The 25,568-nt window shown below is 56.2% G+C and overlaps 1 protein-coding gene across 2 annotated transcripts in view; it reads right to left on the minus strand.

Annotated features, from left to right (window-relative positions):
• IFT172 (intraflagellar transport 172) overlaps window positions 1–25,568 on the minus strand; it is a 113,063-nt gene that overhangs the window by 17,278 nt on the left and 70,217 nt on the right. The window contains exons 28-45 of one of the 2 annotated variants that reach the window (XM_066594342.1): window positions 22,290–22,425; window positions 22,098–22,214; window positions 21,881–22,023; window positions 21,590–21,683; window positions 17,515–17,579; window positions 13,656–13,836; window positions 13,458–13,567; window positions 13,159–13,288; window positions 8,327–8,425; window positions 7,384–7,493; window positions 7,191–7,254; window positions 5,990–6,076; window positions 5,595–5,711; window positions 5,388–5,498; window positions 5,197–5,316; window positions 5,021–5,116; window positions 2,662–2,721; window positions 2,341–2,439 (exon numbers count right to left, since the gene is read on the minus strand). In XM_066594342.1, the coding sequence (XP_066450439.1) occupies window positions 2,341–2,439; window positions 2,662–2,721; window positions 5,021–5,116; window positions 5,197–5,316; window positions 5,388–5,498; window positions 5,595–5,711; window positions 5,990–6,076; window positions 7,191–7,254; window positions 7,384–7,493; window positions 8,327–8,425; window positions 13,159–13,288; window positions 13,458–13,567; window positions 13,656–13,836; window positions 17,515–17,579; window positions 21,590–21,683; window positions 21,881–22,023; window positions 22,098–22,214; window positions 22,290–22,425 (1,939 nt within the window). Of the gene's footprint in view, window positions 1–2,340; window positions 2,440–2,661; window positions 2,722–5,020; window positions 5,117–5,196; window positions 5,317–5,387; window positions 5,499–5,594; window positions 5,712–5,989; window positions 6,077–7,190; window positions 7,255–7,383; window positions 7,494–8,326; window positions 8,426–13,158; window positions 13,292–13,457; window positions 13,568–13,655; window positions 13,837–17,514; window positions 17,580–21,589; window positions 21,684–21,880; window positions 22,024–22,097; window positions 22,215–22,289; window positions 22,426–25,568 lie in introns of both variants that reach the window. The other variant, XM_066594341.1, reaches the window with a different exon arrangement.

The raw sequence follows: 25,568 nt of genomic DNA on the forward strand, positions 1-25,568 counted from the left end.
GCAGGGTGAGGCAGAGACATGTTGGGTAGTAGATGGGACAGCAGAGTGAAGCAGAGACATGTTGGGTAGTAGATGGGACGGGGACAGCAGAGTGAGGCAGAGACATGTTGGGTAGTAGATGGGACAGCAGGGTGAGGCAGAGACATGTTGTGTAGTAGATGGGATAGCAGAGTGAAGCAGAGACATGTTGTGTAGTAGATGGGACAGCAGAGTGAAGCAGAGACATGTTGTGTAGTAGAAGGGACAGCAGGGTGAGGCAGAGACATGTTGGGTAGTAGATGGGACAGCAGGGTGAAGCAGAGACATGTTGGGTAGTAGATGGGACAGCAGGGTGAGGCAGAGACATGTTGTGTAGTAGATGGGACGGGGACAGCAGAGTGAAGCAGAGACATGTTGTGTAGTAGATGGGACAGCAGAGTGAAGCAGAGACATGTTGTGTAGTAGATGGGACTGCAGAGTGAGGCGGAGACATGTTGGGTAGTAGATGGGACAGCAGGGTGAGGCAGAGACATGTTGTGTAGTAGATGGGACGGGGACAGCAGAGTGAGGCAGAGACATGCTGTGTAGTAGATGGGACGGGGACAGCAGAGTGAGGCAGAGACATGCTGTGTAGTAGATGGGACGGGGACAGCAGAGTGAGGCAGAGACATGTTGTGTAGTAGATGGGACGGGGACAGCAGGGTGAGGCAGAGACATGTTGTGTAGTAGATGGGACAGCAGAGTGAGGCAGAGACATGTTGGGTAGTAGATGGGACAGCAGGGTGAGGCAGAGACATGTTGTGTAGTAGATGGGACAGCAGGGTGAGGCAGAGACATGTTGTGTAGTAGATGGGACAGCAGGATGAAGCAGAGACATGTTGTGTAGTAGATGGAACAGCAGAGTGAGGCAGAGACATGTTGTGTATTAGATGGGACAGGGACAGCAGGGTGAGGCAGAGACATGTTGTGTAGTAGATGGGACGGGGACAGCAGGGTGAGGCAGAGACATGTTGTGTAGTAGATGGGACGGGGACAGCAGGGTGAGGCAGAGACATGTTGTGTAGTAGATGGGACAGCAGGGTGAGGCAGAGACATGTTGGGTAGTAGATGGGACAGCAGGGTGAGGCAGAGACATGTTGTGTAGTAGATGGGACAGCAGAGTGAAGCAGAGACATGCTGTGTAGTAGATGGGACGGGGACAGCAGAGTGAGGCAGAGACATGTTGTGTAGCAGATGGGGCAGCAGAGTGAAGCAGAGACATGCTGTGTAGTAGATGGGACGGGGACAGCAGAGTGAGGCAGAGACATGTTGTGTAGTAGATGGGACGGGGACAGCAGGGTGAGGCAGAGACATGTTGTGTAGTAGATGGGACAGGGACAGCAGGGTGAGGCAGAGACATGTTGGGTAGTAGATGGGACAGCAGGGTGAGGCAGAGACATGTTGGGTAGTAGATGGGACAGCAGGGTGAGGCAGAGACATGTTGTGTAGTACATGGGACAGCAGAGTGAAGCAGAGACATGCTGTGTAGTAGATGGGACGGGGACAGCAGGGTGAGGCAGAGACATGTTGGGTAGTAGAAGGGACAGCAGGGTGAGGCAGAGACATGTTGGGTAGTAGAAGGGACAGCAGGGTGAGGCAGAGACATGTTGTGTAGTAGATGGGACAGCAGGGTGAGGCAGAGACATGTTGTGTAGTAGAAGGGACAGCAGAGTGAGGCAGAGACATGTTGTGTAGTAGATGGGACGGGGACAGCAGGGTGAGGCAGAGACATGTTGGGTAGTAGATGGGACAGCAGGGTGAGGCAGAGACATGTTGGGTAGTAGATGGGACAGCAGGGTGAGGCAGAGACACGTTGGGTAGTAGATGGGCCAGGGACAGCAGGGTGAGGCAGAGACATGTTGGGTAGTAGATGGGACAGCAGGGTGAGGCAGAGACATGTTGTGTAGTAGATGGGACAGCAGAGTGAAGCAGAGACATGCTGTGTAGTAGATGGGACGGGGACAGCAGGGTGAGGCAGAGACATGTTGGGTAGTAGATGGGACAGCAGGGTGAGGCAGAGACATGTTGTGTAGTAGAAGGGACAGCAGGATGAAGTAGAGACATGTTGTGTAGTAGATGGGACAGCAGAGTGAGACAGAGACATGTTGTGTAGTAGATGGGACGGGGAATGCAGAGTGAGGCAGAGACATGTTGGGTAGTAGAAGGGACAGCAGGGTGAGGCAGAGACATGTTGGGTAGTAGATGGGACAGCAGGGTGAGGCAGAGACACGTTGGGTAGTAGATGGGCCAGGGACAGCAGGGGTGAAGTGGAGATGGGTTGTGTTGTGGGAGAGAGACATCCCAATGGCTAGGTCCTCTCACCGGAATGTGCTGCTTTGCAGGGAGCGGAACTTCGAAGGGAATATCTGTCAACTGAAAATCGGAATGGTCGAGGGCGTCCAGATTCCCCTCCTCGATGGCCTGTGGAGGACAGAACAGAGGCAGCCATGTAACAGTCCGATTGTGCGCCCCAGCATGCACCAGTGTGACCTCATACACCACGTCACAAGGGGAATGCTGGGAGACAGACCCCTTCCCTGCAATACCCCTATAGTTCGTCCGAAGCATCCAATCCTCCACCCTTATGCTCTGCAGCCCCCCATTGGATGGATGGACCCTCCCCCCCCCCTTGCTGTCACTTACATCTACCAGGTCCAAAAATCTGTTCAAGAAGATGAAGGCCGAGTTTTCCCAACCCATCGCCTGCAGGAACAAAGACAGACAGACATGGTAGGAGAGAGGGAGGAGGCTGGAGCCAGTGGCACAAATAGTAAGACTGCTGCAAAGAGTGGAGAGCGTGTCCGGAGCGAGCCCCCGCTGCTCCCCCCCCCCCCCTGCACCCCCCTCCCCCCCCCCCCCGCTGCTCCCCCCCCCCCCTGCACCCCTCAGGGGCTTCTGCCTCCGACTTTTAGCAAACAATTTTATTTTTTCATTGATAAACAAGCTTTTCCGAATCGGAGACGATCGACCCCCGAGAACAAGACATGTAGCGGTCCTGCGGCACATGGCCATGGCGCCAACAGGGCCGCGTGTTGTTATTATTGGCACCATTTTGGGTACACATGGATTTTTTTATCACTTTTATTGCATTTTTGGGAAGCAAAATGAATAAAAAAAAGCAGTTGTATTTCTGTAAACAGCCTTTGGCAGGCAGGATACAACCGAGTTCACGGACTTCTATCGGCTGCTACAGACGCACAACAACAAGAAAGGGAGAACTGCAAGAAAAATGGGATGCTCTTTTTATTTTCTAAAACCCTTTTTGTGTCCCTTTAACCTGTGATCTTATGACTGATAATACACTGCAGTACTCTCATACTGCAGTGTGCGGCAGAGAAAAAACAGGGCCAGAATTGCACAGAATTGCACACCTGCCTGCAGTTACACGGGCCGAGCCGTCCTTCAATCCCCTACATGCATAAACGATGAACGAGAAGCAAATCTATTCTCATTTGTCCTTCAGTCGGCAGCATTTACACGATAAGGCTGGAATCTGAAGGATGGCCCGGAGGAGACACAGGAGCACTCCAGATCGTCTCTTCTGCCTGCTTTCCCCCACCCCACCACTTCTCTGCACAGACGGAAGTGGGGCTGCAGGAGAGACCGGAGCACTGCAGATCGTCTCTTCTGCCTGCTTTTTTCCCGCCACCCGCGCTCTGCACAGACTGAAGTGGGGCCAGAGGAGAGAGAGGAGCACTGCAGATCGTCTCTTCTGCCTGCTTTCCCCCTACCCTTGCTCTGCACAGACTGAAGTGAGGCTGGAGGAGAGACCGGAGCACTACAGATAGTGTCTTTTGCCTGCTTACCCCCACCACTGCTCTGCACAGACTGAAGTGGGGCTGCAGGAGAGACCGGAGCACTGCAGATAGTCTCTTCTGCCTGCTTTCCCTAACTTCACACCCGCTCTGCACAGACGGAAGTGGATGGGAGGAGAGACCAGAGCACTGCAGATCCCCTTTTCTGCCTGCTTCTCGTATTAGATGTACTCTTTACCATTAGAAGCCTCGGCAATCCTCCAACACTGGGTGGCCGAGGGCCGGCAACATCACAGCAGGAGCCCAACAGGTAGCCTCTTCCCTCCCATGATGGACATGTATGTCACGGGGCGGGAAGGGGCTGAACTGTGCAGACTGGCTGAACTTTATATCATTGAGCCACTACTTACTGTAAGCCCAGCCGAGTGACGTAAATGGAGGATGTGACGCGTAGCGGTGACACGCAGGCCGGGGGTGTGACATCACTTCACCTATGTGGGCACACAAGCCATTGTCTATGAATACTGACCTTCTGTGACTGGAAGACCCTTTAACTCCACGTGGAAACAGCCTTGCATCCCTGTGGGGGTGCAGGGACCCTCCGGTGGGGCTGTCACAGCGGCAGCAGGGAAACGCAGAGACCCCTCATTGTTTTCAACGGGGTCGGCGCTGAAAACATGGAGCCTGCAGCGATGAGTCTCCTGCATCGCACCACGGAGCCCTGCGGGAAGACATCACGCAGCGCACAAATCCCACACGATCGTCTTGCCCGTGTGAGGCCGGCCTAGGTCCCATCAGGTGGGGTGCAGTGATCACATGACCGGAATTATATAAAGCATTTGAGTGTGAGTGTCTGCTCCTTTTATTGGACCGACCATTCTGGATGCAGCGGCGCCGAAGCGGTGGGGGGGTACAAGTTTTTTTTAAACAAAGAGGGAAAAGTGCGCAAAAACTGTTTGTTTGTTTTTTCATGCAATGCTCGGATCAGTTCGCACGGCCAGCGCAGGCCAGGACTGATCTGGGAGCCGCTGTCTGGGATGCGGCTGCTATGGAATCGCCCTCGCTCTGTGAGTCCTTTACACTGGCCGTGGCATGTAAGGGGTTAACAGCAGGGATCGGTGTTCTCACAGCCGGCCCTCGCCACGCCTGCTTCCGGCCAGGCGTACAGTGACACCCATGTGGTTGCCATCGCCCACTGCTCCACCTTTGCGCCAGTTTTCATCCGCCCGCCACACGTATGACGTTACCTTGGCCGCCATCCCAGCCTCGTAGAAGGCCTTGTCCGCCGGGAGGAGGTCCGTGCGGCGCAGGAGGGAGATGCAGAGTTTGGCAGCTATAACGTCCTGAGATTAGGGAAAAAGTCAACATGTGAGTAGGGTGAAGAGCTGCCGGCGACACGGCGGCGGGGTCAGCGGGCGCTCACCAGCTGGGGGACTCCTTGCGCTGCGGAGCGGGTGGAGTAGTAGTGGGCGATCAGCATCATGTGCTCAAACTCCTGGTGAGCCGGAGAGTTGGCCTCGCTGGACTTCACCAGATTCTCACACTGTCAATGAGAAGAGATGGTTGGGAGCGTCCAGAGACCCCCGGCCCACCGCCGCCCCTCCCCCCTCTTACCAGGTTGTGCAGCATGTCCCGCAGGTTGGCCCAGGCGTGGTAGACTTCGGCGCAGTTCATGCCGGCGCTGTTCACCATTTCTGTGAAGATCCGTTTATAAATGTTGAAGTTCTGGATGAGAAAATACATCACAAATGTCATCAAGTGCGAAAGTAACGGACGGGGCGGGGCAGGGGGCGGGACAAGGGGCGGGACAGGATCACCTACCTGGGCGTTGGCGGGGGATCCGTGCTGCACATACAAGGCCAGAGCCTTCTCCCAGTTCCCGTCCTTGATGAGGTGGGTAGCAAACAGGGCGACATACTTGTGGAGGACCTTGTAGTTCTGTGATACAGACACCCAGAGGTCAGACGGCGCAGCACAGGAGGTCTGCAGTAAGGATCAGCGCTCCCTACCCTGAGGAACCACCACCCTCCACAGACACCCAGAGGTCAGACGGCGCAGCACAGGAGATCTGCAGTAAGGATCAGCGCTCCCTACCCTGAGGAACCACCACCCTCCACAGACACCCAGAGGTCAGACGGCTCAGTACAGGAGATCTGCAGTAAGGATCAGCGCTCCCTACCCTGCAGGAACCACCTCCCTCCGCAGACACTCCTTACCTGCTTCCCAGCGATATCTATACACTTCTCCCACTGCCCGCGGTCAGCGTACATGTCTAGAGCCGCCACAACATCAACCCCCACCAGCTGCAACAAAACACATCAATATTAAGAATGAAATAGGAAAGTACAGAGGAAGGATGGGACGGAGCGGCAGACCGGAGAGGGGGGCGGCGGCGACACGGAGCGGCAGACCGGAGAGGGGGGCGGCGGCGACACGGAGCGGCAGACCGGAGAGGGGGGGGGGCGGCGGCGACACGGAGCGGCAGACAGGAGAGGGGGGCGGCGGCGACACGGAGCGGCAGACAGGAGAGGGGGGCGGCGGCGACACGGAGCGGCAGACAGGAGAGGTGGGCGGCGGCGACACGGAGCGGCAGACCGGAGAGGTGGGCGGCGACACGGAGCGGCAGACCGGAGAGGTGGGCGGCGACACGGAGCGGCAGACCGGAGAGGGGGGCGGCGGCGACACGGAGCGGCAGACCGGAGAGGGGGGGGGGCGGCGGCGACACGGAGCGGCAGACAGGAGAGGGGGGCGGCGGCGACACGGAGCGGCAGACAGGAGAGGGGGGCGGCGGCGACACGGAGCGGCAGACAGGAGAGGTGGGCGGCGGCGACACGGAGCGGCAGACCGGAGAGGGGGGCGGCGGCGACACGGAGCGGCAGACAGGAGAGGGGGGCGGCGGCGACACGGAGCGGCAGACAGGAGAGGGGGGCGGCGGCGACACGGAGCGGCAGACAGGAGAGGGGGGCGGCGGCGACACGGAGCGGCAGACAGGAGAGGGGGGCGGCGGCGACACGGAGCGGCAGACAGGAGAGGTGGGCGGCGACACGGAGCGGCAGACAGGAGAGGTGGGCGGCGGCGACACGGAGCGGCAGACCGGAGAGGTGGGCGGCGGCGACACGGAGCGGCAGACCGGAGAGGTGGGCGGCGACACGGAGCGGCAGACAGGAGAGGTGGGCGGCGGCGACACGGAGCGGCAGACAGGAGAGGTGGGCGGCGGCGACACGGAGCGGCAGACCGGAGAGGTGGGCGGCGGCGGCGACACGGAGCGGCAGACCGGAGAGGTGGGCGGCGGCGACACGGAGCGGCAGACAGGAGAGGTGGGCGGCGGCGACACGGAGCGGCAGACAGGAGAGGTGGGCGGCGGCGACACGGAGCGGCAGACCGGACAGGTGGAGCACTCATGTAATGTCATCTTACCGACTCCACTTTTCCCTGGTCCTTCAGATAATCCTTGTACTTCTCATCAACATACTGTTCATACCTGAAAATATGATGGACAGGAAGGTTCATACATGTCACTTCACCCGTAACACGTGTCCCTGACTCCCCCCCACCACGTGTAATCCACCTTCTCCATAGAGCGATGCCATACCCCCCCCCCCCACTATACCTGGAGTCCAGCTCCTTGGCCACTCTCTTGGCTTTGTTCCACTCTTCCCCGTCTATAAAGGCATCGATCGCTTCCTTAATGAGGCTCATGTTTAGATACAAATCAGCAGCCTGATAACGAGTCACAGGGAAGACAAAAGGCTGATTAACTTGGGGTTCTCTTACACGGATGCTAGTCCGGCATGGATGCACCGCCAGTCGTCGCAGCGAGAATAGCTCAGGAGCGACGAGTGCTCAGCGACCGGAGGCGCAGGGGCCGCGAGATCGCCCAGCCACCGGAGGCGCAGGGGCCGCGGGATCGCCCAGCCACTGGAGGCGCAGGGGCCGTGGGATCGCCCAGCCACCGGAGGCGCAGGGGCCGCGGGATCGCCCAGCCACCGGAGGCGCACGGGCCGCGGGATCGCCCAGCCACCGGAGGCGCAGGGGCCGTGGGATCGCCCAGCCACCGGAGGCGCAGGGGCCGTGGGATCGCCCAGCCACCGGAGGCGCAGGGGCCGTGGGATCGCCCAGCCACCGGAGGCGCAGGGGCCGCGGATTGCTCTGCCTGCACTCCTCCATTCACAGTAAACTGGCCGTGGTTCATACGTGGCTGCTTGTTTACACGGGTCGATCGTCGTTCAGTTTTTATGGGTGCAGAAACTGAGTGACGAACGATAACCAAACAGATTATGGTTGGTTGTTCAGTAAGTGTCGGCATTTACACTGAACGCTGATCGGCCCGTGTAAAAGGGGCCTTACAATCATTTTAGTCGGTGGAGACCCCCCACCAACATAAACAGGAAAGGACAACTGCTGCCCGGTACAGCTCACCCAGGAGGGGTCCAGCCTTCCCCCAGTCCATTTATAGTCAGACATCCCACCCACCACGTCCGGGCCCCCTCTATCCTACAAGTATTGCCTGGCTCAATTCATTCTCGACAATTTTTAGGCCCAAGGCTCCTTACCGCATTGTGTTTTCCAGCGGAGACCAACTTAGGGCCGACTATATGAATCACCTCCAAACTTCTGCTTGGAACCAGAAACTTGATGGATAATTCAGCTGCCTGGAAGGTGAAACAGCATAAAATATCTAAGGCGACAAATGAACAACCAACATGGTGTCCTAGCGGCAGAATGAGAGCAGATCAGAGTCATGCAACCAACCTGCACCCATCAGGAGAGCCTGAGAGAACATGCTAGAGACCATCAAGGACATGCATACAACAGTGACACGCATCATCCATCCAGGACAATCAGGACCACCAACAGACAACCACCTACCCCCAACACCCTCCAGGAGAAGGCGGCAACCAGGACCATCCAGCCCAACTCCCTACAGATGACAATGAGGACCCCCAACAGACAACCACCTAACCCAACACCCTCCAGGAGAAGGCAGCAACCAGGACCATCCAACCCAACTCCCTACAGATGACAATCAGGACCCCCAACAGGCAACCACCTAACCCAACACCCTCCAGGAGAAGGCGGCAACCAGGACCATCCAACCCAACTCCCTACAGATGACAATCAGGACCACCAACAGGCAACCACCTAACGCAACACCCTCCAGGAGAAGGCGACAACCAGGACCATCCAACCCAACTCCCTACAGATGACAATCGGGACCACCAAAGATTGTGGTCAAAATTGCCAAGGAGGAGGCGCCAAAGAGAGCAAGAACAACCCAAAACTATTTTTAACTATATTAACAGCAAAAGGATTTGCAGGGAGAGCGCTGGCCCTTTACCAAATAAAGCAGGGGAAATCATTGAAGATGATGGAGGGAAGGCAAATCTATTAAATAGTTTCTTTTCAAGCGTATTCACAAACGAAAAGGAAATGCCACACGAGATACAGGGGAATAAAATAAACCCCCTCGCAAAATATGTCATACCTAACGCAGGAGGAGGTGCGGAAGTGACTAAAGAAGACTAAAATCGATAAATCGCCAGGCCCAGATGGATTACACCCAAGGATACTAAAGGAACTAAGTGATGTGATAGCTAGGCCGCTATACCTAATATTTCTAGACACTATCAAGACCGGTGTTGTACCATTGGATTGGCGCATTGGCAACGTGGTTCCAATTTATAAAAAGGGGACCAAAAGTGAGCCTGGTAACTACAGGCCAGTAAGTCTCACTTCAGTAATGGGAAAAATTTTCGAGGGGATTCTGAGAGACGCCATTGATGAGTACCTCAAGGAGAACAACGGAATAACTCCTCACCAGCATGGATTCATGAAGGGTCGCTCATGTCAGACAAATCTGATCAGTTTCTACGATGAAGTAAGCTCTAGGCTGGACCCGGGAGAGTCTATTGATCTTATATCTGGACTTCTCTAAAGCCTTTGACACCGTGCCACATAATAGGCTAATATACAAAATGAGGAGCTCGGACTGGGCGAAAACGTGTGTAAGTGGGTAAAAAATTGGCTCAATGATAGAAGGCAGAGGGTGGTAATAAATGGCTCATACTCTGATTGGGCCACCGTCGTTAGCGGGGTGCCACAGGGCTCAGTATTGGGCCCCTATTCTGTTCAACATATTTATCAACGACCTGATAGAGGGGCTGCACAGTAAGATATCAGTATTTGCAGATACAAAATTATACAATATAATTAACGCAACGGAGGACAATGTGCGGCTACAAACGGACTGAGATAAGCCGGGGGCTTGGGGGGGGGGGAGATGGGAAATGGAGTCCAATGTGGATAAATGTAAGGTTCTGCACATGGGCAGGAGAAACAGATGTCACCAATATACACTGAATGGGGTACTGCTAGGGGAAAGACCTGGGGTACTAGTGGACTGTAGACTAAACTGGAGCAACCAATGCCAGTCAGCTGCTGCAAAAGCTAATAAAGTCTTGGGGTGCAGTAAAAGAGGTATAGGGGCGAGGGACGAGAACATTATCCCCCCACTATATAAGGCACTAGTCAGGCCTCACATGGAATACTGCGTACAGTTCTGGTCACCGGGGCTCAGGAAGGATGTTACAGTGCTGGAGGGGGTTCAAAGAAGGGGAACTAAACTAATACATGGAATGGAGGGACTGGAATACCCAGAGAGGCACCAAAACTGGGATTATTCACCCCGGAAAAAAGACGGCTAAGGGGAGACCAAATAACTATGTATAAATACATGAGGGGACAATACAAGGATCTCTGCCAGGATCTGTTTATACCCAGGACTGCGACGGTAACAAGAGGGCATCCGCTACGTCTAGAAGAAAGCAGGTTTCATCAGCAACACAGAAGGGGGTTCTTTACTGTTAGAGCAGTGAGACTGTGGAACTCTCTGCCGGAGGATGTGGTGATGGCAAAAGATTATTTGTTAATCTGGGTATACAGGCAGGTAGGAACTATTAGGGGTTGATCCAGGGAACAGTCTGATTGCCATTATGGAGTCGGGAAGGAGTTTTTTCCCCAAAAGGGCTAATTGGCTTCTGCTCTTGGGGTTTTTTGCCTTCCTCTGGATCAACAAAACAGGAGGCTAAACAGGCTGAACTAGATGGACATTGTCTTCATTCAGCCTTACAAACTATGTTACTATGTTACCAACAGGCAACCACCTAACCCAACACCCTCCAGGAGAAGGCGGCAACCAGGACCATCCAACCCAACTCCCTACAGTTGACAATCAGGACCACCAACAGGCAACCACCTAACCCAACACCCTCCAGGAGAAGGCAGCAACCAGGACCATCTAACCCAACTCCCTATACATGACAATCAGGACCCCCAACAGGCAACCACCTAACCCAAGACCCTCCAGGAGAAGGCGACAACCAGGACCATCCAACCCAACTCCCTACAGTTGACAATCAGGACCACCAACAGGCAACCACCTAACCCAACACCCTCCAGGAGAAGGCAGCAACCAGGACCATCTAACCCAACTCCCTATACATGACAATCAGGACCCCCAACAGGCAACCACCTAACCCAAACCCTCCAGGAGAAGGCAGCAACCAGGACCATCCAACCCAACTCCCTACAGATGACAATGAGGACCCCCAACAGGCAACCACCTAACCCAACACCCTCCAGGAGAAGGCGACAACCAGGACCATCCAACCCAACTCCCTACAGATGACAATCAGGACCACCAACAGACAACCACCTAACCCAACACCCTCCAGAAGAAGGCGGCAACCAGGACTGTCCAACCCAACTCCTTCCAGGAGAAGACCTCATTCAGGACCACCCCAACAGGCAGCCACCTAACCCAACACCTACCAGGAGAAGGGGACTATTGTGACTGCCCAACACCTTACAGGAAAAGGCAAAAATTGGGACTACTTAATAGTCAACCACCTAATCCAACACACTCCAGGAGAAGGAGACAGTCAGGACTACCCAGCAAGCAATCACCTGACCTAACACCCTCGAGGAGAAGGCGACAATCAGTACCATCCAACCCAACACACTTCAGGAGACAGTTAGGACTACCGAGCAGGCAACCATCCAACCAACCAGACACACTCCAGGAGAAGGCGACAATCAGGACTGTCCAACACAACTCCCGCCAGGAGAAGGCATCAGACAGGAGCACCCTTACAGGTAGCCACCTAACCCAACACCCACCAGGAGAAGGGGACTATCGTGACTGCCCAACACCTTCCAGAAAAAGGCAAGAATTGGGACCACTTAATAGTCAACCACCTAATCCAACACCCTCCAGGAGAAGGAGACAGTCAGGACCACCCAGCAGGCAACCACCTGACCTAACACCCTCCATGAGAAGGGGACAATCATGACTGCCCAACCCAACAACCCCCCGAAAAGGCAACATTCAGGACCACCCAATAGTCAACCAGCTAATCCAACACCCAATCAGGCCCACCATTACAGGTAAGCACACAACGCAACACTGTCCAGGAAAAGGCATCAATCCCTTACAGGCAGCCACACGGTTCAACACCATCCAGCAGAAGGTCACAGTCAGAACACCCTGAAAAGGTATCTCCTGACCCAGCACCCTATAGGAGAAGGCATCAGTACTACCCAACAGGCAACCACCCAACCCAGGGCCATCCTACATGCAACTATCCAACCCAACACTCTCCAGGAAAAGGTGACAATCAGGACCATCCAACCCAACACCCTCTAGGAGACAGTCAGTACCACCCAGCAGGCAACCATCGAACCAGACACACTCCAGGAGAAGGCGACAATCAGACTGTCCAACACAACTCCCACCAGGAAAAGGCAGCCACCTAACCCAACACACACCAGGAGAAGGGGACTATCATGACTGCCCAACACCCTCCAGGAAAAGGCAAGAATTGGGACCACTTAATAGTCAACCACCTAATCCAACACCCTCCAAGAGAAGGAGACAGTCAGGACTACCCAGCAGGCAACCAACTGACCCAACACCCTCTAAGAGAAGGGGACAATCATGACTGTTCAACCCAACAACCTTCCGGAAAGGCAACAATCAGGACCACCCAACAGTCAACCACTTAATCCAACACCCTCCAGGAGAAGGCGATAATCAGGCCCACCCTTACAGGCAACCACATTACTCAACACCCTCCAGCAGAGGTAACAATCAGAACAACCTGACCGGTATCTCCTGACCCAACATCCTGCAGGAGAAGGCATCAGTACCAGCCAACAGGCAACCACTCGACCCAACATTCTCCAATAGATGGCGTCACTCAGGGCTATCCTACATGCAACCATCCAACCCAACATCCTCCAGGAGAAGGCAACATAATCAGCTACCAAAGTAGTCCAGAAGCATGTCAACGAGTGAGAAGTGAGGAGGCCGGTCAATGTCTCATACCTTCATCCAGCATTTCTCCATAAGCTCCGGGCTGTCCAGGTCCTTCACCTTCAGGTAGCAATCCACGGCTCGGGCATATTCTCCGGCTTGCTCCCATTCCCGGGCCTGCTGCAGGAATGCCTCTGCACCTCTACTGGGTGAAGAAGCAGAAAGTAAGACCCCATATACATGCAGTTGTGTAGAGATTCAGAGGATCACACACGTAAGGTGAGATGTAGACCCTCATTCCACTATACATTTCCCGTATGCAGCTGGACTAGCAGTTCCCGCTACGGACCACCCTGTGAGAAGATTCTGACCCGACTCCTTTCTTCATGCCCTCTCTCTCGTACTCCTGCTGCAGCTGCTCCAGCAGGGCCGGGACATACTCCTTGCAGATCCGGATGGCGTCGCTCCACATGCCCGCTTCCTGTGAAGGAGACCAAAAAAGAAGGAATCACAAAAGCACAAAATAAATTTCGGGACAGCTGTACCCATCCGGTGACATATGGTGCTACCTTATAATACTTCACGGCGAGCTCGGGTCTCTGCGCACGGAGGAAGAATGTTTCTGCCTTCTGGAAATCTTTCTGTTCAAACACAAAGCGAGCCTGGCCGGCAAGCACATCCGCTACGCTGTCTGGGTCATACAGCTCGGCCACTCTCTGAGCCGCATCCCAGTCCTGGTTGTGGACGTACCTGAGAGGGGGAATGTAGGAGAATGACTGACCCCACTGTGTGCCTGCTGATCCGAGGAAGAGGACAGACACACAGAGGGGTGATATCAGGGCAGAGACAGGAGGAGTACGACTCAATGCTCTTCAGCAGAAGGCGAGAATCAGAGGGGGGAATGAGACGGGGGGGGGGGGGGGAGACAGGTGATACGGCAAGGGGGGGGAGAGACAGAAGATACGGCAGGGGGGGGTTGAGAGGAGATACGGCAAGGGGTGGGGGAGACAGGAGATACAGCAAGGGGGGGGAGACAGTAGATACGGCAAGGGGGAGGGGAGACTGGAGATACGGCAAGAAGGGGGAAGACAGGTGATACGGCAAGGGGGAGGGGGGGAAACAGGATATACGGCAAGGGGGGGGAGACAGGAGATACGGCAAGGGGGGGACAGGAGATACGGCAACGGGGGGGGGGGGGGGACAGGAGATACGGCAAGGGGGGGGGGAAGACAGGTGATACGGCAGGGGGGGGGGGAGACAGGTGATACGGCAAGGGGGAGGGGGGACAGGATATACGGCAAGGGGGGGAGACAGGAGATACGGCAAGGGGGGGGACAGGAGATACGGCAACGGGGGGGGGGGGACAGGAGATACGGCAAGGGGGGGGGGGAAGACAGGTGATACGGCAGGGGGGGGAAGACAGGTGATACGGCAAGGGGGAGGGGGGACAGATATACGGCAAGGGGGGGAGACAGGAGATACGGCAAGGGGGGGGGAGGCAGGAGATACGGCAAGGGGGGGGGAGGCAGGAGATACGGCAAGGGGGGGAGGCAGGAGATACGGCAAGGGGGGGGAGGCAGGAGATACGGCAAGGGGGGGGAGACAGGAGATACGGCAAGGGGGGGGAGACAGGAGATACGGCAAGGGGGGGAGACAGGAGATACGGCAAGGGGGGGAGACAGGAGATACGGCAAGGGGGGGAGACAGGAGATACGGCAAGGGGGGGAGACAGGAGATACGGCAAGGGGGGGAGACAGGAGATACGGCAAGGGGGGGAGACTGGAGATACGGCAAGGGGGGGAGACAGGAGATACGGCAAGGGGGGGAGGCAGGAGATACGGCAAGGGGGGGAGGCAGGAGATACGGCAAGGGGGGGAAGACAGGTGATACGGCAAGGGGGGAGGGGGGGAGACAGGAGATACGGCAAGGGGGGGAGACAGGAGATACGGCAAGGGGGGGGAGGCAGGAGATACGGCAAGGGGGGGGGGAGGCAGGAGATACGGCAAGGGGGGGAGGCAGGAGATACGGCAAGGGGGGGAAGACAGGTGATACGGCAAGGGGGAGGGGGGGAGACAGGAGATACGGCAAGGGGGGGGAGACAGGAGATACGGCAAGGGGGGAGGCAGGAGATACGGCAAGGGGGGGGGGGAGGCAGGAGATACAGCAAGGGGGGGGGAGGCAGGAGATACGGCAAGGGGGGGGAGGCAGGAGATACGGCAAGGGGGGAGGCAGGAGATACGGCAAGGGGGGGGAGGCAGGAGATACGGCAAGGGGGGGGAGACAGGAGATACGGCAAGGGGGGGGAGACAGGAGATACGGCAAGGGGGGGGAGACAGGAGATACGGCAAGGGGGGGAGACAGGAGATACGGCAAGGGGGGAGACAGGCGATACGGGAAAGGGGGAGGGAGACAGGAGATACGGGAAAGGGGGAGGGAGACAGGAGATACGGGAAAGGGGGAGGGAGACAGGAGATACGGGAAAGGGGGAGGGAGACAGGAGATACGGAAAGGGGGAGGGAGACAGGAGATACGGGAAAGGGGGAGGGAGACAGGAGATACGGGAAAGGGGGAGGGAAGACAGGAGATACGGCAAGGGGGGGGAGACAGGAGATACGGCAAGGGGGGGGGAGACAGGAGATACGGCAAGGGGGGGGAGACAGGAGATACGGCAAGGGGGGGGGAGACAGGAGATACGGGAAGGGGGGGGGGGACAGGAGATACGGGAAGGGGGGGGAGACAGGAGATACGGGAAGGGGGGGGGGGACAGGAGATACGGGAAGGGGGGGGGGACAGGAGATCGGGAAGGGGGGGGGGACAGGAGATACGGGAAGGGGGGGGGACAGGAGATACGGGAAGGGGGGGGGGACAGGAGATACGGGAAGGGGGGGGGAGACAGGAGATACGGGAAGGGGGGGGAGACAGGAGATACGGAAGGGGGGGGGGACAGGAGATACGGGAAGGGGGGGAGACAGGAGATACGGGAGGGGGGGACAGAGATACGGGAGGGGGGGACAGGAGATACGGGAGGGGGGGACAGGAGATACGGGAATGGGGGGGGACAGGAGATACGGGAATGGGGTGACAGGAGATATGGGAAGGGGGGGAGGGAGACAGGAGATACGGGAAAGGGGGGAAAGGAGATACGGGAAGGGGGGGGGACAGGAGATACGGGAAGGGGGGGGGACAGGAGATACGGGAAGGGGGGGGGGACAGGAGATACGGAAGGGGGGGGACAGGAGATACGGGAAGGGGGGAGACAGGAGATACGGGAGGGGGGGGACAGGAGATACGGGAAGGGGGAAAGGCGATACGGGAAGGGGGGAAAGGCGATACGGGAAGGGGGGGGGGGAAGGAGATACAGCAAGGGGAGGTGGGGGAGACAGGAGATACGGCAAGGGAGGTGGGGGGAGACAGGAGATACGGCAAGGGAGGTGGGGGGAGACAGGAGATACGGCAAGGGGGGGGGAGGTAGGAGATACAGGAAGCGGGGGGGCAGGAGATACGGGGAAGCGGGGGGGGGGGGGGAGACAGGAGATAAGGGAAGCGGGGGGGGGGAGACAGGAGATACGGGAAGTGGAGGAGACAGGAGATATGGGAAGGGGGGGAGACAGGAGATACGGGAAGGGGGGGGAGACAGGAGATACGGGAAGGGGGGGAGACAGGAGATACGGGAAGGGGGGGAGACAGGAGATACGGGAAGGGGGGAGACAGGAGATACGGGAGGGGGGGACAGGAGATACAGGAAGGGGGGACAGGAGATATGGGAAGGGGGGAGGGAGACAGGAGATACGGGAAGGGGGGAAAGGAGATACGGGAAGGGGGGGGGGAAAGGAGATACAGCAAGGGAGGTGGGGGAGACAGGAGATACGGCAAGGGAGGTGGGGGGGAGACAGGAGATATGGCAAGGGAGGTGGGGGGAGACAGGAGATACGGCAAGGGGGGGGAGGTAGGATATACGGGAAGCGGGGGGGGCAAGAGATACGGGAAGCGGGGGGGGAGACAGGAGATAAGGGAAGTGGGGGAGACAGGAGATATGGGAAGGGGGGGAGACAGGAGATACGGGAAGTGGGGGGGGAACAGGAGATACGGGAAGGGGGGGAGATAGGAGATACGGGAAGGGGGGGAGACAGGATATACGGGAAGGGGGGGAGAAAGGAGATACGGGAAGGGGGGGAGAAAGGAGATACGGGAAGGGGGGGGAGAAAGGAGATACGGGAAGGGGGGGAGAGAGAAGATGCGGGAAGGGGGGGGGAGAGAGGAGATGCGGGAAGGGGGGGGAGACAGGAGACATGGTTGCATGGGGAGCGGAGACAGGAGATATGGGGGGGGGTTGTGGAGATACAGGAGATATGGGGGAGAGGCAGGAGATATGGGTGGGGAGGTGCAGAAAGACCCGAGACAAAGCTTTGCGGGGACTGCAGATCTTACATCAGGACGGCTTCCTTGGGTTTTCCGGCTTTAATAAATTCCCCTTCGGCTTCTGTGAATTTTCCCTGTGAAGTAGAAGAAGAAACGTTTCTACCTAGCGCCGGGGACCCCGAGCTGCAAGGAGTGCGGACCCCAAAACACATCAGCTACACAGTGCTTATACACACATGTACTCTGGCGGTGGGCTCTACATATAGTGTACAGCACCTATATACATGAGGTATAGGAGAGACCTGCAACCACCCCCAGTATCTGATCGTATACAGAAGTCCTGTCCATACCCGGGCCATACAGAGACATATAGTAAGTCCTCCAGTTGTATACAGACTTGCCGTATAGGCGGTCAGTACCCCGGTTGTATACAGACTTGCCGTATAGGCGGTCAGTACCCTGGTTGTATGCAGACTTGCCGTATAGGAGGTCAGTACCCCGATTGTATGCAGACTTGCCATATAGGCGGTCAGTACCCCGATTGTATGCAGACTTGCCGTATAGGCGGTCAGTACCCCGATTGTATGCAGACTTGCCGTATAGGCGGTCAGTACCCCCATTGTATGCAGACTTGCCGTATAGGAGGTCAGAACCCCGGTTGTATACAGACTTGCTGTATAGGCAGTCAGTCCTCTAGTTGTATACAAACTTGCCGTATAGGCGGTCAGTAGCCTGGTTGTATACAGACTTGCCGTATAGGCGGTCAGTACCCCGGTTGTATGCAGACTTGCCGTATAGGCGGTCAGTGCCCCGGTTGTATGTAGACTTCCCGTATAGGTTGTCAGTACCCCGGTTGTATACAGACTTGCCGTATAGGTTGTCAGTACCCTGGTTGTATGTAGACTTCCCGTATAGGTTGTCAGTACCCCGGTTGTATGTAGACTTCCCGTATAGGTTGTCAGTACCCCGGTTGTATGTAGACTTCCCATATAGGTTGTCAGTGCCCCGGTTGTATGTAGACTTCCCGTATAGGTTGTCAGTACCCCGGTTGTATGTAGACTTGCCGTATAGGTTGTCAGTACCCTGGTTGTATGTAGACTTCCCGTATAGGTTGTCAGTACCCCGGTTGTATGTAGACTTGCCGTATAGGTTGTCAGTACCCTGGTTGTATGTAGACTTCCCGTATAGGTTGTCAGTACCCCGGTTGTATGTAGACTTCCCGTATAGGTTGTCAGTACCCCGGTTGTATGTAGACTTCCCATATAGGTTGTCAGTGCCCCGGTTGTATGTAGACTTCCCGTATAGGTTGTCAGTACCCCGGTTGTATGTAGACTTGCCGTATAGGTTGTCAGTACCCTGGTTGTATGTAGACTTCCCGTATAGGTTGTCAGTACCCCGGTTGTATGTAGACTTCCCGTATAGGTTGTCAGTACCCTGGTTGTATGTAGACTTCCCGTATAGGTTGTCAGTACCCCGGTTGTATGTAGACTTCCCATATAGGTTGTCAGTGCCCCGGTTGTATGTAGACTTCCCGTATAGGTTGTCAGTACCCCGGTTGTATGTAGACTTGCCGTATAGGTTGTCAGTGCCCCGGTTGTATGTAGACTTCCCGTATAGGTTGTCAGTACCCCGGTTGTATGTAGACTTCCCATATAGGTTGTCAGTACCCCGGTTGTATGTAGACTTCATATATAGGTTGTCAGTACCCTGGTTGTATGTAGACTTCCCGTATAGGTTGTCAGTACCCCGGTTGTATGTAGACTTCCCATATAGGTTGTCAGTACCCCGGTTGTATGTAGACTTCCCATAGAGGTTGTCAGTACCCCGGTTGTATGTAGACTTCCCATAGAGGTTGTCAGTACCCCGGTTGTATGTAGACTTCCCATAGAGGTTGTCAGTACCCCGGTTGTATGTAGACTTCCCATAGAGGTTGTCAGTACCCCGGTTGTATGTAGACTTCCCATAGAGGTTGTCAGTATCCCAGTTGTATGTAGACTTCCCATAGAAGTTGTCAGTACCCCGGTTGTATGTAGACTTCCCATAGAGGTTGTCAGTACCCCGGTTGTATGTAGACTTCCCATAGAGGTTGTCAGTACCCTGGTTGTATGTAGACTTCCCATAGAGGTTGTCAGTACCCCGGTTGTATGTAGACTTCCCATAGAGGTTGTCAGTACCCCGCTGGTATGTAGACTTCCTATATAGGTTGTCAGTACCCCGGTTGTATGTAGACTTCCCATAGAGGTTGTCAGTACCCTGGTTGTATGTAGACTTCCCATAGAGGTTGTCAGTACCCTGGTTGTATGTAGACTTCCCATAGAGGTTGTCAGTACCCCGGTTGTATGTAGACTTCCCATAGAGGTTGTCAGTACCCTGGTTGTATGTAGACTTCCCATAGAGGTTGTCAGTACCCCGCTTGTATGTAGACTTCCCATATAGGTTGTCAGTACCCCGGTTGTATGTAGACTTCCCATAGAGGTTGTCAGTACCCTGGTTGTATGTAGACTTCCCATAGAGGTTGTCAGTATCCCGGTTGTATGTAGACTTCCCATAGAGGTTGTCAGTACCCTGGTTGTATGTAGACTTCCCATAGAGGTTGTCAGTACCCTGGTTGTATGTAGACTTCCCATAGAGGTTGTCAGTACCCCGGTTGTATGTAGACTTCCCATAGAGGTTGTCAGTACCCTGGTTGTATGTAGACTTCCCATAGAGGTTGTCAGTACCCTGGTTGTATGTAGACTTCCCATAGAGGTTGTCAGTACCCTGGTTGTATGTAGACTTCCCATAGAGGTTGTCAGTATCCCAGTATAGACTTCCCTGGTTTTATACAGGCAGGTTACACAGGTCAGGTATGTTCACATGTAGCACAAATGCTGTGAATGTGTAGAAGATCCGCAGCATTTCCATGACCATATCTTCAGCATTGGTCCAGATTCAGACACGGATTCTGCTGCCAATCCGCAGCAGATTTCAGCATACACACAAGAGCGCTCCTCTCCCCTCCGAAGAGTAAGCGCTCCTTACAGTGCACAGTCACCCGGAAACAATAGTTAGACTGTTATCTCCTCCCCAGCAGCAGGCAGCCCAAGTCTGACCAGTGGAGGCGCTCAGTAGTGCCGCGGGGTGACGGAGTGCCTGGAGGGGGTGCTCAGTAGCGCTGCGGGGTGACGGGTTGCCTGCAGGGGGCGCTCAGTAGCGCTATGGGGTGCCTGCAGGGTGGCGCTCAGTAGCGCTGGGGGGTGACGGGGTGCCTGCAGGTGGCGCTTAGTACCGCTGCGGGGTGACGGGGTGCCTGCAGGAGGCGCTCAGTAGCGCTATGGGGTGCCTGCAGGGGGGCGCTCAGTAGTGCTGTGGGGTGCCTGCAGGGAGCGCTCAGTAGTGCTGCGGGGTGACTGCCTATACAGCAAGTCTACATAGTAGTGCTGCGGCGTGATGGGGTGCCTGCAGGGGGCGCTCAGTAGTGCTGCAGGGTGACGGGGTGCCTGCAGGGGGCGCTCAGTATTCGGAGGGGAGAGGAGTGCATTTATTTGTTGTGAATTTTGCGCGCGCCGGCCCCTACCTCATCCTCCAGCGCGCCGCCGACCTCTACCTCGTCCTCCAGCGCGCCGCCGGCCCCTACCTCGTCCTCCAGCGCGCCGCCGGCCCCTACCTCGTCCTCCAGCGCGCCGCCGGCCCCTACCTCGTCCTCCAGCGCGCCGCCGGCCCCTACCTAGTCCTCCAGCGCGCCGCCGGCCCCTACCTAGTCCTCCAGCGCGCCGCCGGCCCCTACCTCGTCCTCCAGCGCGCCGCCGGCCCCTACCTCGTCCTCCAGCCCGCGCCGGCCCCTACCTCGTCCTCCAGCCCGCGCCGGCCCCTACCTCGTCCTCCAGCCCGTGCCGGCCCCTACCTCGTCCTCCAGCCCGCGCCGGCCCCTACCTCGTCCTCCAGCCCGCGCCGGCCCCTACCTCGTCCTCCAGCCCGCGCCGGCCCCTACCTCGTCCTCCAGCCCGCGCCGGCCCCTACCTCGTCCTCCAGCCCGCGCCGGCCCCTACCTCGTCCTCCAGCCCGCGCCGGCCCCTACCTCGTCCTCCAGCCCGCGCCGGCCCCTACCTCGTCCTCCAGCGCGCGCCGGCCCCTACCTCGTCCTCCAGCGCGCGCCGGCCCCTACCTCGTCCTCCAGGTACATGGCGGACTTCAGGTGGATCTCTGGAAGTTTCTCCTTCATCGCCAGTCGGGCGAGCTCAAAAGCAAACTCAAACGTACTGCAAGGAAGGATTTCCGGGATTAGAAGGTGCGTTGTCCACCGGCTGCGAGAGCGGGACACTCCGAGCCGTGTGTGCACAGAACACAAGAAACCCTCGGCCTATGAGCAGAGGGACACACTGCCGCACCCCAGGGCCAGACCATTATGAAGTACGGGTTCACCTGCCGCAGTGCCCCCCACAATCATGGTGCTCACCAGTTCTCCGTGGCGTGGTCAATGGCGGTCTCCAGAAGGCTGAATTTGGTCAGCAGCTTCACTGCCGACTCTCCACCTAAGCTTTTTGCCCAGAGATAGGCGACATGTTTGTGAGCGTTGGCCCCTCCGTGGGCTTTAGCCACCTGTCGTAGAAGCAAGCGTCGGTTAGGTTCCTGTAGGCAGTAGGGTGGATAAGTGCAGATATGATGGCGGTTACCCTGTGCGCCTCCTCCCACATGTCCACTGCTCGGTACATATTCACTGTAGACTTCCAGTCCTTAGCCTTCAGGTAATGGTACTCGGCCTCCCGCAGACGTCCCCCGCCCTCCAGCTCCTGAGGACAGACGGGGCAAGTCAACACCAGGAGAAGCCCATATAGTAACGCCCAACCCCTGAGCAGATGACATACCTTGCCTAAGTGCAGGTGGGTGTCCATCAGGAGATCGGGGTGATACCTGGTGACGAGACGGATCATGTCCTCATGTAGATTGTGTCTCTTGTACATCGCAATGGCGAGATCAGGCTCATCCACCGTGATATATAATCTGTGATACAAAGCACACATCAGCCACCGGAAGGGGCGACAAACACACAATAGACAATACATACACATCACTTGGCGCCACCTAATAAACGTACGAGATTACCTTCTGCCAGATGTATGGGAGTGCCAGCTTACTCTCCATGTAATATTACACTGACTTCCAGAGGCTTCTTACCTCTCTGCCTCCTTGTAGTGCTCCTGCTTCTTACCTCTCTGATTCCTTATAATGCTCCTGCTTCTTATCTCCCTGCCTCCTTGTAGTGCTCCTGCTTCTTCTGCTCCTTACCTCCCTGCCTCCTTGTAGCGCTCCTGCTTATCTCTCTGCCTCCTTGTAGCACTCCTTCTCCTGCTCCTTACTTCTCTGCCTCCTTGTAGTGCTCCTGCTTCTCCCGTTCCTTACCTCCCTGCCTCCTTGTAGTGCTCCTGCTTCTTACCTCTCTGCCTCCTTGTAGTGCTCCTGCTTCTTACCTCTCTGCCTCCTTGTAGTCCTCCTGCTTCTCACCTCCCTGCCTCCTTGTAGTGCTCCTGCTTCTGACCTCCCTGCCTCAGTGTAGTACTCCTGCTTCTTACTTCTCTGCCTCCTTGTAGTACTCCTGCTTCTCCTGCTCCTTACCTCTCTGCCTCCTTGTAGTGCTCCTGTTTCTTACCTCTCTGCCTCCTCGTAGTGCTCCTGCTTCTTACCTCTCTGCCTCCTCGTAGTGCTCCTGCTTCTTACCTCTCTGCCTCCGTGTAGTACTCTTGCTCCTTACCTCTCTGCCTCCTTCTAGTACTCCTGCTTCTCCTGCTCCTTACCTCCCTGCCTCCTTCTAGTACTCTTGCTTCTCACCTCTCTGCCTCCTTGTAGTACTCCTGCTTCTCCTGCTCCTTACCTCTCTGCCTCCTTGTAGTACTCCTGCTTCTCCTGCTCCTTACCTCTCTGCCTCCTTGTAGCGCTCCTGCTTATCTCTCTGCCTCCTTGTAGTACTCCTTCTCCTGCTCCTTACTTCTCTGCCCCCTAGTAGTGCTCCTGCTTCTCCCGCTCCTTACCTCCCTGCCTCCTTGTAGTGCTCCTGCTTCTTACCTCTCTGCCTCCTTGTAGTGCTCCTGCTTCTTACCTCTCTGCCTCCTTGTAGTCCTCCTGCTTCTCACCTCTCTGCCTCCTTGTAGTGCTCCTGCTTCTTACCTCCCTGCCTCCTTGTAGTGCTCCTGCTTCTTACCTCTCTGCCTCCTTGTAGTGCTCCTGCTTCTTACCTCCCTGCCTCCTTGTAGCGCTCCTGCTTATCTCTCTGCCTCCTTGTAGTACTCCTGCTTCTTACTTCTCTGCCTCCTTGTAGTACTCCTGCTTCTCCTGCTCCTTACTTCTCTGCCTCCTTGTAGTGCTCCTGCTTCTCCCGCTCCTTACCTCCCTGCCTCCTTGTAGTGCTCCTGCTTCTTACCTCTCTGCCTCCTTGTAGTGCTCCTGCTTCTTACCTCCCTGCCTCCTTGTAGTGCTCCTGCTTCTTACCTCCCTGCCTCTTTGTAGTACTCCTGTTTCTTACCTCTCTGCCTCCTTGTAGTGCTCCTGCTTCTTACTTCTCTGCCTCCTTGTAGTGCTCCTGCTTCTTCAGCTCCTTACCTCCCTGCCTCCTTGTAGCGCTCCTGCTTATCTCTCTGCCTCCTTGTAGTACTCCTTCTCCTGCTCCTAACTTCTCTGCCTCCTTGTAGTGCTCCTGCTTCTCCCGTTCCTTACCTCCCTGCCTCCTTGTAGTGCTCCTGCTTCTTACCTCACTGCCTCCTTGTAGTGCTCCTGCTTCTTACCTCTCTGCCTCCCTGTAGTCCTCCAGCTTCTCACCTCCCTGCCTCCTTGTAGTGCTCCTGCTTCTGACCTCCCTGCCTCCTTGTAGTACTCCTGCTTCTTACTTCTCTGCCTCCTTGTAGTACTCCTGCTTCTCCCGCTCCTTACCTCCCTGCCTCCTTGTAGTGCTCCTGCTTCTTACCTCTCTGCCTCCTTGTAGTGCTCCTGCTTCTTACCTCTCTGCCTCCTTGTAGTCCTCCTGCTTCTTACCTCTCTGCCTCCCTGTAGTCCTCCAGCTTCTCACCTCCCTGCCTCCTTGTAGTGCTCCTGCTTCTGACCTCCCTGCCTCCTTGTAGTACTCCTGCTTCTTACTTCTCTGCCTCCTTGTAGTACTCCTGCTTCTCCCGCTCCTTACCTCCCTGCCTCCTTGTAGTGCTCCTGCTTCTTACCTCTCTGCCTCCTTGTAGTGCTCCTGCTTCTTACCTCTCTGCCTCCTTGTAGTCCTCCTGCTTCTCACCTCCCTGCCTCCTTGTAGTGCTCCTGCTTATCTCTCTGCCTCCTTGTAGTACTCCTGCTTCTTACTTCTCTGCCTCCTTGTAGTACTCCTGCTTCTCCTGCTCCTTACTTCTCTGCCTCCTTGTAGTGCTCCTGCTTCTCCCGCTCCTTAGCTCCCTGCGTCCTTGTAGTGCTCCTGCTTCTCACCTCCCCGCCTCCTTGTAGTGCTCCTGCTTCTTACCTCCCTGCCTCCTTGTAGTGCTCCTGCTTCTTACCTCTCTGCCTCCTTGTAGTGCTCCTGCTTCTTAGCTCCCTGCCTCCTTGTAGTGCTCCTGCTTCTTATCTCCCTGCCTCCTTGTAGTGCTCCTGCTTCTTACCTCCCTGCCTCCTTGTAGTGCTCCTGCTTCTTACCTCCCTGCCTCCTTGTAGTGCTCCTGCTTCTGACCTCCCTGCCTCCTTGTAGTACTCCTGCTTCTCCTGCTCCTTACCTCTCTGCCTCCTTGTAGTGCTCCTGTTTCTTACCTCTCTACCTCATTGTAGTACTCCTGCTTCTCCTGCTTCTTACCTCTCTGCCTCCTCGTAGTGCTCCTGCTTCTTACCTCTCTGCCTCCTCGTAGTGCTCCTGCTTCTTACCTCTTTGCCTCCGTGTAGTACTCCTGCTCCTTACCTCTCTGCCTCCTTCTAGTACTCCTGCTTCTCCTGCTCCTTACCTCCCTGCCTCCTTGTAGTACTCTTGCTTCTCACCTCTCTGCCTCCTTGTAGTACTCCTGCTTCTCCTGCTCCTTACCTCGCTGCCTCCTTGTAGTACTCCTGCTTCTCCTGCTCCTTACCTCTCTGCCTCTATGTAGTGCTCCTGCTTCTCCTGCTTCTTACCTCCCTGCCTCCTTGTAGTGCTC

This window comes from Eleutherodactylus coqui, chromosome 1, assembly GCF_035609145.1.
Source record: "Eleutherodactylus coqui strain aEleCoq1 chromosome 1, aEleCoq1.hap1, whole genome shotgun sequence".
Taxonomy (NCBI): Eukaryota; Metazoa; Chordata; class Amphibia; order Anura; family Eleutherodactylidae; genus Eleutherodactylus; species Eleutherodactylus coqui.